Source organism: Entamoeba histolytica, genomic scaffold (genome assembly GCF_000208925.1).
Source record: "Entamoeba histolytica HM-1:IMSS scf_1104750518245 genomic scaffold, whole genome shotgun sequence".
Taxonomy (NCBI): domain Eukaryota; phylum Evosea; order Mastigamoebida; family Endamoebidae; genus Entamoeba; species Entamoeba histolytica.
Genome location: NW_001914985.1, coordinates 519 through 12951, shown reverse-complemented (window position 1 = coordinate 12951; position 12433 = coordinate 519). Strand labels below are relative to the sequence as shown.

The 12433-nt window shown below is 26.2% G+C and overlaps 5 protein-coding genes across 5 annotated transcripts in view, besides 2 other annotated features; 3 read left to right on the top strand and 2 right to left on the bottom strand.

Moving 5' to 3' along the window:
* EHI_127850 (phosphatidylinositol 3-kinase 3, putative) overlaps nt 1-757 on the bottom strand; it is a gene marked incomplete at both ends in the record, with an annotated part of 1070 nt that extends 313 nt beyond the window's left edge. The window contains 2 exons of the mRNA XM_001913803.1: nt 7-189; nt 245-757. Of these exons, the coding sequence (XP_001913838.1) occupies nt 7-189; nt 245-757 (696 nt within the window). The remainder of the gene's footprint in view (nt 1-6; nt 190-244) is intronic.
* A 240-nt stretch (nt 758-997) lies between these two features.
* EHI_127840 (uncharacterized protein) lies at nt 998-1603 on the bottom strand (the record flags this gene model as incomplete). Its single annotated transcript, XM_649979.1, has 1 exon — nt 998-1603. The coding sequence occupies one exon, from the start codon at nt 1601-1603 to the stop codon at nt 998-1000; it is 606 nt and encodes a 201-aa protein (XP_655071.1).
* A 520-nt stretch (nt 1604-2123) lies between these two features.
* On the top strand, nt 2124-4190 carry EHI_127830 (long-chain-fatty-acid--CoA ligase, putative; the record flags this gene model as incomplete). Its single annotated transcript, XM_649980.1, has 1 exon — nt 2124-4190. The coding sequence occupies one exon, from the start codon at nt 2124-2126 to the stop codon at nt 4188-4190; it is 2067 nt and encodes a 688-aa protein (XP_655072.1).
* A 119-nt stretch (nt 4191-4309) lies between these two features.
* On the top strand, nt 4310-9082 carry EHI_127820 (tyrosine kinase, putative; the record flags this gene model as incomplete). Its single annotated transcript, XM_649981.2, has 1 exon — nt 4310-9082. One exon carries the CDS (start codon nt 4310-4312, stop codon nt 9080-9082), a length of 4773 nt encoding a protein of 1590 aa, XP_655073.2.
* A 52-nt stretch (nt 9083-9134) lies between these two features.
* Nucleotides 9135-10643: a repeat region.
* Nucleotides 10644-10714: 71 nt separating this feature from the next.
* Nucleotides 10715-11309, top strand: EHI_127810 (uncharacterized protein; the record flags this gene model as incomplete). The annotated part of the gene is made up of 2 exons (XM_649984.2): nt 10715-10983; nt 11030-11309. The coding sequence occupies 2 exons, from the start codon at nt 10715-10717 to the stop codon at nt 11307-11309; spliced, it is 549 nt and encodes a 182-aa protein (XP_655076.2).
* Nucleotides 11310-11360: 51 nt separating this feature from the next.
* Nucleotides 11361-11467: a repeat region.
* The last annotated feature ends 966 nt before the right edge of the window (nt 11468-12433 follow it).

Here is a 12433-nt window from a genome sequence, read left to right as displayed (position 1 = left end):
TTTAACGTCGGGATGTGCAAAGATATGAATAGCATTATTTACTCGTGTCATAACAGCTTCAAGTGCTACATTAATTAACTTTTCAAAATATGCACGTGCGTCAACTTCATTCATATCAAGTACAAGACTATTCAACAAATAAACCATATCTTCTGTTCTTCTTAATTCAGGTAATCCAGTTGAAAGCATCTATTACAATAAGTTTTTTTTTCATTTATTATTACATTTAAATAAGTAAACAAACCATAGTAAATAAGTTAACTAAGCCATGATAATTCTTTCGTAAAATTAAGAATGTATCACAACATAAATTCACAAATAATCTAAATCCCTCTGAATTTTTACCTCCCATAACATATACAAATTCTTTAGTAAGAACAAATGGAGCTGTCTCTCGTTTAAATCCCTTAAATTTTTCAACATTCCCTAAAATATGACCAAAGTCAATATGAACAAGATGTCCTGTTGGTGTAAGAAGAATATTATCATTATGTCTATCTCCTACACCAAGAACATAAGTAGCAACACAATATCCTGCACATGAATAAATAAAATTTTGTTGTGCATTTAAAAATTCATCATCACTTGTATTTTTGTCTTTTAACCACTTATATAATGGATCTTCTTGAAATGCAGCAGAAACATTCCCTCCATACATTTTCTTTTGAATAGCAGCAATTGTCTCGGAACGTAATACAACTTCAATCATTCCAACTGCATTACCCATTGCAAGACATTCATAACATGTTAATCTCATATCATATCCTTAATTCTACTTCATGAATTAATGGTTTAAATTTTATTTAATAATATTTACTTTCTAAAAAAAAATAGATATGTACTTTTTTAAATAAAAAAAGCAAATAAATTTAGATTGTCAACGACAAAAAGAGTTGTAACGTTGTAGATAATTTTATTTATTAATGTATTAAAAAAAAATAACTTACACAACATTTAATAATATTCTGTTATTAAAAAGATTTTATCACTAAATTAATTAAACAATAACACAACTTTTTACTTTTGACCTTTTATGAGGTTCTATTGATTTTAAACCACCATAACTTTTATTAACCTCTTGAATATGAGTATCATAAAAGACTTTAAACTCAGAATCATTTTGAAGAAGATATCCAAGACAATATTTTTGTAACATTTCTTTTTTATTGTCATTAGCATTTAATTTAAGATGATAAAACTTATAGTTTAATGTCATTTCAATAATGTCTTGTTCTGTGACAACACTACTTTCACTTCCATCTGTTATTCCTATGACAACTATTTTTGTTAATTGGCATTTTTGATGAATAAATGGAATTTGAACTTTCAGAAATTGAATAGATTCCTTGTCATTAACATCATAAATACAAAATAAAATTTGAAATCCTCTAATAGACGATGGATTTGAAATACATTGTTCAATATGAAGTGTTGCATTAACTTGACAGATTATCTTTCTATCAAAAATAAGAAATTCAAAATTCTCATAGTCACACCCTTGACTCTCAGGAATAAGTTTTCCTGTAAATAACTCATAAAGGTCATATGAGTCAGTATAACCAACTAACTTTGAACGTAAGAGGTAAGTCTTTTCGTCAGGCATTCTTATTTTTGAGAAGTAGATTTGACCCAAAAGTTCAACTTTAAATATTAAACGAAATTTTAAATCAATTATCCAATCATAAAAATTTAACAAAGAAAAGGAAGGAATAAATAACATTTGCAAAAATTACCTCTAGTCAGTTGTTTTGTTATAAATAAAAAATCATCATATCCTTATTTTCTTTCTTGAGAATTTTGGATTTTTCACATGAAAAGAATCTCTTTATTTTAGGGAGGTTTTCTTTGTTAACTTTTCCAAAGAATTTTCTTGAATCTTTTTTTTTTTGTTATTCAGAGATTTATAAAACAAATTTAAAACGTGATAAATAACAGAAATTTACAATTAATGAAAAATGAAGAAAAAGAAAAAAAACAATTATGAAATGTCTGTTAAACAGACAAAAAAAAAATAAGTTAGTGTTTTATTTCAGAAGAAAAGATAAACAGACAATTTATTTGAAAGCTACATACTATTTGAAGATAATCTAAATGTTTGATCTTAAATTAGTTAAAGAGTTACAATGAGCATTGTTGGAATTACTTTACTTGTTATTGTCCTTGTTTCTCTTATTATTCTTTATCATTTTAGACCTAATGGATATGATCCCAAATTAAATGGATGTTTTGTTGGTGAAGCTAATTCAGGAGAAAGTAGAGTGATGAGAGGATATGGTGGTATTGATAAATTAGTAGATTATAATATTCCTGGGTTTGAAACCATTGCAGATGTTGTTAATGGAATGACTAGAAGACACCAAAATAAACTTATTGGGTATAGAACACTAATTAAAGAAGTGCCATATAAAACAATTAAAACAATTACAAATAACAAAGAAGTAGAAAAAGTATTATACAAATATCAAATGAGTGATTATCAATACTTCTCAGATGTTGAATTTCAAACACTTATTAATAAACTATCAAGTGGAATTGCAGATGCTGGATTTAAATCAGGAGATAAGATTGCAATCTTTTGTGAAACAAGATATGAATGGATGGCTATGTTATTGGCTTGTTGTAGACAAGGTATTATTATTGTAACTGTTTATGCAACATTAGGTGATGAATCTGTTGGTGTTGCTTTGAAAGAAACAGAGGTGAAAGCCATTGTAGTTTCTAAAGAAACAATACAAAGAATTAATAAAATTCAAGTACCAAATGATGTAAAATTAATTTGTGTTGATGAACTTGAAGAATATCCAAAAGAGTTCAAAGTTTTTAAATTCAGTGAATTAAAAGAATCAGCAATTCATTCATCATTTACTCCAGTTAAACCAAACGACCTTGCATTAATTATGTATACTTCAGGAACATCTAAAGATCCAAAAGGAGTTTTAGTAGAACAAAAACAAATATTAATGTTATCAGTTGGATATCAAAAGAATATTTTCTTTGACCAAGATGTTTTTATTGCTTATTTACCATTGGCACATATTTTTGAATTATGTATTGAATTTGCAGTTATTATGCATGGAGGAACTGTTGGATATGCAAATGTTAGAACATTAACATCTCCAGGAGTTATTGATTGTAAGTCTGATTTATGTGCATTAGAACCAACTATTTTAATTGGAGTACCAACAGTTTTTAATAGGGTTCGTAAAGCAATTCTTGAAACAGTTAATAAGTCAGCAGCTTCAAAACAAAAGATATTTAATGCATGTTATTGGATCAAAGAAAAATTATACGTTAACTTTAATTTAAGAACCCCTTATTTATTTGTGCCAATAGTTAAATTAGTTGATGCAATTGCTTTTAGACCATTAGCAATTTCATTATTTGGAAGTTATTTAAAAGCTATTATTATTGGTGGATCTGCTCTTCCTTGTGAATTACAACATTTTCTTCAATGTGTTGTTCCAGGTGTTGATATCATGCAAGGGTTTGGAATGACTGAATTATGTGGAGCATGCAGTGTTATGCCACATGGAGATGCTACATTAGGAAGTATTGGATGTTTATTCCCAATGTATGAAGCAAAATTAAGAGATGTACCAGAATTAGGGTATTTAACTTCTAATAATCCACCACAAGGAGAATTATTATTTAGAGGACTTCCTGTGTCTAAAGGATATTTTAATAGACCTGAAGAAAGTAAAGAAGCATTTACTGAAGATGGATGGTTATGTACAGGAGATATAGCAAAATTTGATGAACAATGCCATATTTATATTATTGATAGAAAGAAAAATATTGTAAAACAACCATGTGGAGAATATATTTCATTAGAACTTGTTGAGTCAAAATACAGTTCATTAAGAATTGTTGATTCTATTTGTGTATTTGCAGATGCATTCCATGATTTTGTCGTTGCACTAATTCTTCCAAATAAAAATGTTATACAAGAAATTAGTGATAAACCATTTGAAGAAGCATGTGAAGATAAAGTAGTTATTCAAGAAGTGAAAAAACTATTAAAAGAAGCAGAAAGTACACTAACAGAACGACAACGAGTAAAACACTTTGCATTATTATCAGATGATTGGACACCAGAAAATGGAATGTTGACTGCAGCACTAAAATTAAAGCGACAATCAATTTCTACAAAATATCAATTAATAATTAAAAAACTTTTTGATGAAAAATAAGCTAAAAAAAATAATAATAAAATTATAATTTAATTATAGTTTGGATTTTTTTTTCTAAAAAAGGAAAAATAAAATTTTTGAACTAAAAATAAAAACATAAATAAAATATTTGTTGGAAAATGAAATGGATTGTTTTGTTTTATATTCTTATCCTTGTACAATCTCAAAAACAAGAATTAGTACGGTGCGTTACAAATGGAAGTATATGCGAAAATAATATTAATGAAAATGGAGAAATAATTAAGGGTGGTTGTGATATTATTACAATTACTTCAAAATTTACATTTGATGAAACTTGTTTAGTTGAAAGAGAAGAAGTCGTTTTAATTATTCAAAACAAAGTAGAATTAACTATTTCAAATGAAGTTACAAATAAATATACATTATTATTAAAAGATGGTGCTGATGTAAAAATTAATGGAATAATTACTCAAAACCAAATTAAATTTGACACACAAAAAGCAAAAATATCTTTATCAATTTTTATTGATTTTGATATTTTTAATATAACGCAATTTCCTTTTTTGAAATTCGAAAGTACTGGAAAATTGACCGTCACTAATTCTAAATTTATTTTAGATAATTTGCAATATTTAATTGCTGATAAAATAGAATTTGATTCTTCTTCAATTTTATTAAAAAATAGTGATGGGTTACAAATGAAATCATTACTTCTTAACAATTCAACTTTAACTATGATTCCTAATACTGAATTAATTACATGGTCATTTACATCAATTAATAATAGTTTTATTTATTTAGATGATTCTATTCTCAGTGTTATTGATTCATTTGAACTTAAAGATACTTTTTTTATGGGGTCATCGAAATGTTTCTTAGATTTATCTTCAGTTATATTAGTCAAATTAACAAATACAATTTTTGAACTTGGAAATAATGGTGTTCTTTTGGTTAATGAATTAGAAGAGTTGGGAGTTTCTAGTATTGTTTTACAATCTCAAAATCATTTTTTTACTTCACAACTTTCTTTAACTGATGAATCAAATTTTACTCTCATTGGAAATAGTAAATTTTTTGGAACTTCCGTCGTTATAAAGAAAAAAAGTCTTTTTACATTAGATGGAAATATAACATTTTCAGATACATTTGATTTAACTTGTTATGAAGATTCTATAACTACTTTTAATGGAAGTATTATTCCTCCTTTTACTAAACTTGAATTTTATAATAAAAGTAAGTGGGAAATTTATCAGGATCATCCATACTCATTTATTTTTAATACTTCATCCACTTCAAAGTCATTATATAAACGATTTGGTATGTTTGATGAATCAACGTTATATGTACATTCACCACCAGAAGAACTTTCATTATTTCACATCTTTCTTGGGGAAGTTATGTTTGACCCATATGTAACAATTAATACCTTTACTGGAGAATGTTTTTATCTAGCTGTTTTTGAAATTCATAATAATCTTGCTATGACACTTAAAAACCCTCATTTTATTTTATTAAATGATAATAAATTATGTAAGTATTGTCCAAATCATATTGACCCTTATCAACATTGTTATATGAATGGAACTCAATGGCTTAATCCTTTATCAGATGACGTTAATATTCCTTATCCATTTACTTCTAGGTTATGTCCTTGTTTTGGAACTAACTGTATAATACATTCTTTAACAGGTTTATTATATATTGGTAATTCTACTATTCATAGTACCTTTGTTGATAAACGAGTTCAAGTACATATTCTTCAAACATCTAGTTATTATCAATTTATTAATGGGTCTATTGAATCAATTCAATTTGATAATATTGGATTTTCTATTTTACCATTATACTTAGTTGGGGACGAGTCTATGTCAATTACAAATGAACCAACAAATATTAACGATTATAGAATTTTTTTTAGCAGAGACTATGATGGATTTTCTTTATCAGAAACTTTTCTTTCATCAACTGAATTAATGACAAGTGCTTATGGAATTAGTTCATCTAAACTAAAACTTATTGTTCAATCCCATTATCCTATCATTATTAAATATGATAAGTATAATCAATTTCTTTATCATAAAGTTAGTGAAGGTGACCTTCCACTTTATCTTGTGTGTTTAAATGGAATAAGAAATTTGTTACAACTTGCAAGTAGTAAACTATGTTCTTCTGCTTATTTATTAAACAATAAAATGAATTGTTTAACTAAAACAAGTATTACTTGTCCAGAATATTATTTTAGTAATTCTTATTATACCCTTTGTTCTAAATGTAAAAAAGAACATTGTCAACGATGTACATCAACAACATGTCTTATTTGTGATGATAATTATTATCTTAATACTGAAGGATCTTGCGTTCCAATGGAAGAAAAATGTCTTGTAGCACAACACAATAGATGTAACCATTGTTCCAATGGAAATGTTGTATTGAATGGAATATGTTCAGACGCATTGTCCAATTGTGGTGATTCTTTTGAAGGTCATTGTTATTTATGTCAACAAACAACATCAACTTCTGTTATTTCTATGAATGGACAATGTTTTGAAAAAGAAAATACAGAAATTGTTTCAAGTGGTTCAATTGTTTTTTGTATTGAAGGGTATTATACTAATGGATTACAATGTATGTCTTGTACAACAATTACTCCAAATTGCGAAATTTGTGAAAATAAAAAATGTACTAAATGTCTAAAACCACTTCAACTACAATCAGATGGTTCATGTGGAATTCCTCATTGCCAAATTGAAGAAGATGGAAAATGTTCATTATGTGAAAATGGATATATTGTTGATCTTAATAAATTATGCTCTAAGCAAGTTTCTCATTGTATTCAAATGTATCATGAACAATGTTTTGAATGTGAAGAGAATTATTTATTATATGGAAATAAATGTGTAAGAGATATAACTCAAATTCCACATTGTTCTTTTGTTTCAACAAAAATGTGTGAACGATGTGAAGATGGATATTATAAAACAAAATTTGGAGAATGTAAACATTGTATAGGACATTGTAAAACATGTTTATATAGTTCTGATTTTTGTTTAACATGTGATAATAAATCATTTATTCAAAACCATCAATGTATTATTAATGAAGAATTAAAAAGTGTTTGTAATACTTTTGCATTAACTGGAGGTTGTGCAACATGTAATGAGGGATATTATAAAACAGGATTAATTTGTGGAAAATGTATGGAAGAATGTGCTACTTGTAATAATAAGTGGAGTTGTTTAAGATGTAATTCAACAAATTATTTATCAATTGTTGATAATAAATGTTATTCTCGTTCATCAATTAAAGGATGTCAACATCCTGTTACAGAAAGTGGATGTTCAGTTTGTGCAGATGGATATTATTTATTTGGAAACACATGTATAGTATGTAATAGTTCATGTACTCGTTGTACATCCTCTTTATGTTTAAGTTGTAGTTATAATTATATTTTAGATTTTGGTACTTGTATTCCATTATCATCAGTTTCACATTGTTTAAGAGTTTCAAATTCTTCTTGTGCTTCATGTAGTTTTTGGTTTCAAGTAAGTTCAAGTCAAACATATTGTGAAATAGCTCCAGTATGGTGGGTTATAACTCTAATTATTTTAGTATTAATAATGTTATTAATAAGTATTGTTATTTTAACAGGTTGTATTGCGCGTATGGTATTGAAAAAAGTAATTCGAGCAAAAGAAATATCTTATCAAACTGTTAGTATTGACTCTGAACAATTTTCATTTAAAAAAGTGTTTTTTCGTTCACTTGCTCTTGAAAATAAAATCTTTCACTTTGATAATCAAACTGAATTACCAGTTTGTGTTCCAACAGAAGTTATTATAAATGTTGGGAATATAGGTAAAAATTCTATTCGAGTACAATTTATTAAAGCTCAAGAAGTTAATGACCATGTAAGATTTTCTATTTCAATTACACCAGAAGTAGTTATTTTGAAAAGAAATACTGCTATTTCAATAAAAATGGAAGTAATACCATATTGTACATGTCATATTGAACAAAAATTAGAGATAATTGTTTATGATTTAAAAACTAAACAACAACATAATAAAGTTGTTCATTTTGATGCATTAACAGAAACATCTTTTAAATTAGATCCAAAAACAATTTCTTTAAAAGATGAAGAACTTGGAACTGGAGGATATGGTAGAGTTGTTAAAGGAGAATATAACCATAAACTTGTTGCTATTAAGTTTATGCAAAATAATAATGGATGTTCAGATGCTTTTGGAAATTTAGGCAAAGAAATTGAATTATTAGAAAAGTTTAGGTGTGAATATATTGTTGAATTTTTAGGAACAGTTGAAATAAACAAACAGTATTGTATTGTCTTAGAATTAGCAGGGTATGGTAGTTTGAGAAATTTGTTTACAACACTTCCTACTTTATCCTTTGATTTAAAGAAAAAAATATTACTTGATGTTGCAAAAGGAATTAAATATCTTCATGCTAATGGAGTGTTACATAGAGATATAAAAACAGCTAATATTTTAATATTTTCATTAGAACCAAATATTCCAGTTAATGCAAAAATTACTGACTTTGGATTTTCAAGAAATGTTAGTACGTTAATGACAAACATAAATTATACTTATGGAGTTGGAACTGTGAGTTATATGGCACCTGAAATATCCTTAAGAGAACCATATAAATTTCCAGCTGACATTTTTGCTTTTGGAATGGTTATTTTTGAAACAATTAAATGGGGTGATGCATTTGAACAAAATGATCCTAGGTTTAAATACAATTGGGATATATCAGAGTTTATTATGTTAGGAAAGCGTTTAGAAAAGCCAGAAGGTATGTCTGAATCGGTTTATAGTTTTGTGCTAACTTGTTGGGATAAAGATCCTAAGAAAAGACCTAAGATAAATGAAGTAGAAGAAAAGCTATTAAAACTTGAAGAAACACTATGAGATGTATTTTAAATTAAAAATATTTTATTTCATTTGATTATTTTTTTATGTTTAGAGATGGAGCTGAATGAGAAAAAGTCAGGAATGGTATTAAAAAACATTAAGGAAATACCAAATGGAATGCAAAACATCCCAGTCATTGAAGGTGATGACTTGTATAAATACTTAGGAATATGGCAGTCCGACGAAATTGATGACACCTTCAATTGTAAAACCATCAAAGAAAAAATGAATCAGAAGATGGAAGAAATAAACACTGATGAAAGTAGTAATAGAAGATATATTACTAGAATAAACATAGAAGTAATCAATATCTTCAGATATTCAATATCAGTTGTAAATTGGAAAATCACTAACCTAGATAAAATGGAAAAGGAGATAAGAAAATAAATAAGAAAGGCAAAATACAATGGTGAAACTCCAAAGATAGGTTATATGTCCCTCTAGAAGAAATGGGTGAAGGATTAATAAATATAAGAGACGAATATGTTATTGAATTAGTAAGAACAGTGATGTACTACTGTACCAGAGAATGTGAAATTGGAAATAACATATTAGATGGTATAGTAAGAAAGGAATATTGAATAGAATTAAAAAACACCAATTCATAAAATAAATGAAACAAAAATAGAAGAAATAATAAATGAAGGGATAGAAAAGAAAAAAGAAAAAGAAGTAGTAGTAGGAATAAAAAAATTATTGACAAATACATCAAAAAATGGAAGTGTCATCAAATTAGTAGATATTTTAGAATATGGTTCGAGTCAAAATGAGTAGATAAAACTACTACAGTGAAAGCATGGAAGTCAATCAATATTAAGAAAAATGCATTCCTACAATTAACTAAAATGCAAGATGGAGCAATATTTTGTGGGTATAGGAAAGCAAAAATAATGAAAAATGAAAGATTAAAATACTCCACACTATGTAAAGACAATATAGCTACAGTAGAGCACATTCTACTATCTTGTATTTGTCATAAAAAATCAAAAATGGAAAAATATGACAATATTGGCATTATAATATTGATTAATAAGAAAATACACATGAAATAAACAATATAAAAACCCCCATATGAAACAATGTTCAATATAAAGACATAACAATGATATGGAACAAACAAATAATGCATAAAAGTGATGACAATACCACAAAATATCAGATATGTACGTATTAGATAAAAAGAATAAAACTGGTCTAATATTTGATATGACTATTGTGGCTGATCACAATATTAATTGAGTGTATTTGAAGAAAATAAATATGTATAAGGAATTAAAGAATAGGCTAATGAAAATAGAGAAACTAAAAGATGTCAGAATAATTCCAGTAGTAATCTCAATCAATGGATTAATGAATAAAGAAAGTAATAAATTAATTAAAGAAATAAAAATTGACATTGACATCGAAAAAGAAATTAAAAACCTTGTCATAAAAAACATGATGAATGTCATGGAATATTGCGGAGATCACAACCAAACATACTCCGTAGAGCTACAAGAAGACTCATTTGGATTAATCTCCCCTGAGCCAGGAATAATAGAAGCTAATTCTATTAATAACGGATCTTTGTTTTTATATGTTTTTCTTAAAAAAAAGGAAAAAAGAACTTAAAAAACAATTTTTATATAAATGAGTGAAACAGTTCCTTTAACTAGTATTAATGATAATAAACCAACACAATTAAATGAACAAATTCATGAAATAGAAGACGAAGGAATTCCATTGGTTGAAAGTAATGAAGGTCATGGATATACTCAACTCGAATGGGATTTATTTTGGGGATTTTCAGTTGACTATGAATTTAAATATAAAGAACTTTTTCATAGAATGAAGTACAACATTGACACATTTAAATTAAATTATATCGTATTATTTACGATATTATTTAGTATTTCTTTGTTTGTTAATTTATTATATTAAATAACTACTAACTTACGTTATTAGCTTAGTTAAACCAATATATGGACTTGTTCATCTCTTAATGTCTTTGCTATTTATTATTATCTTCTTCAACCAAAAATCTCCTATCGTTCGTTTTTATTTAAAAGTTGCACCAATTGTGTTATTATTATTTTATTTTATCCTTTATATCACTTTTGTTGTTTATTCTCAAAGTGTTGGATTAATTGGAGTGTTTGTTTTCTCATTACTCGTGTGTGTTGGTCATATGATGTTAAAAGCAAATTCTTTGGAATTTGTTGATGATATGGAATTTGAGTTTTAATTCAATAATTTCATTTATTTTTTAGATATTTTCCTTTTAAATTTCTTCTTTATTCAAAGGTACAGGTCAGAGACAGCAAATGAAACACTGAGACAAACACAAGTTTTAAAAATGGGAGTTATCTTCTTGTCATGATATTGCCTTTTAAGAGAAAATGTACAAATAGGGTTAAATGTATAATGTTTAATACTATTTAATAAGAATAAATAATGATGTAATTAATATGATGGTATTAATTAATGAATTAAATGTAAGTATATTTAATAAAGAATGAAATGTAATGGATATATAAATTGTTAACAAGAAAAATGAAAGAAAAATGAATAATGAGGAAATAGGAGAAGATGATATTAATAGTGATATGGATATATTCAAAATAAAATAGTACAATAAAGAATGATGAGATGTAATACACAATAAATTCAAAATAACAAGTTAAATGAAGAAACAAATAAGTTGATGAAGTTTGAAAAAGAATAAAAGAAGAGAATGAAATACTCACATTTCGGACAGATGAAATATTAATTATTAGGTAAGTTATAAATAATGTTTTCGTGGTTAATAGAAAAAATACAAATAGATAAATAAGAGAGAAGAGAGTTTAGTACCAAGAACCGAGGTTGAAAATAAAGCTTATGGTAATACCAATGTATTTATTGTAGACAAGTGCTTTTGTGTGCATTTACTGGCATTAGTCAGATTTGTGCTTGTCAAATGTACGAGAGTTTGGAAAGATGAACTAATCTCTTATTTATTTTATTTGTCAATAATATACTCCTCATTATATTCTATTCAAATATCAATATTTAAATAATTTACTTCTTTTTTGTTTAGTTAATTATGTTATATAAATAAAATATAATTAATAAAATAATATTGACTCAGTTTAATTGAATAATAATCTTTTCACTTTTTCTTATCTTTATTTTTTATTTAATTTCAAACTACTGTTTATCATAATTCATAAAGTTTATCTTTTATCACAATAAGAAATGATAATTAATTTTATCACATCTTATTTATTTGTTAATTTAATTATTTAAATAGACTTAAATCATTATCTAATATTATAAATTATCAAGAATTAATTCTCATAACATTCAAAAATATTATCATTTTCTATC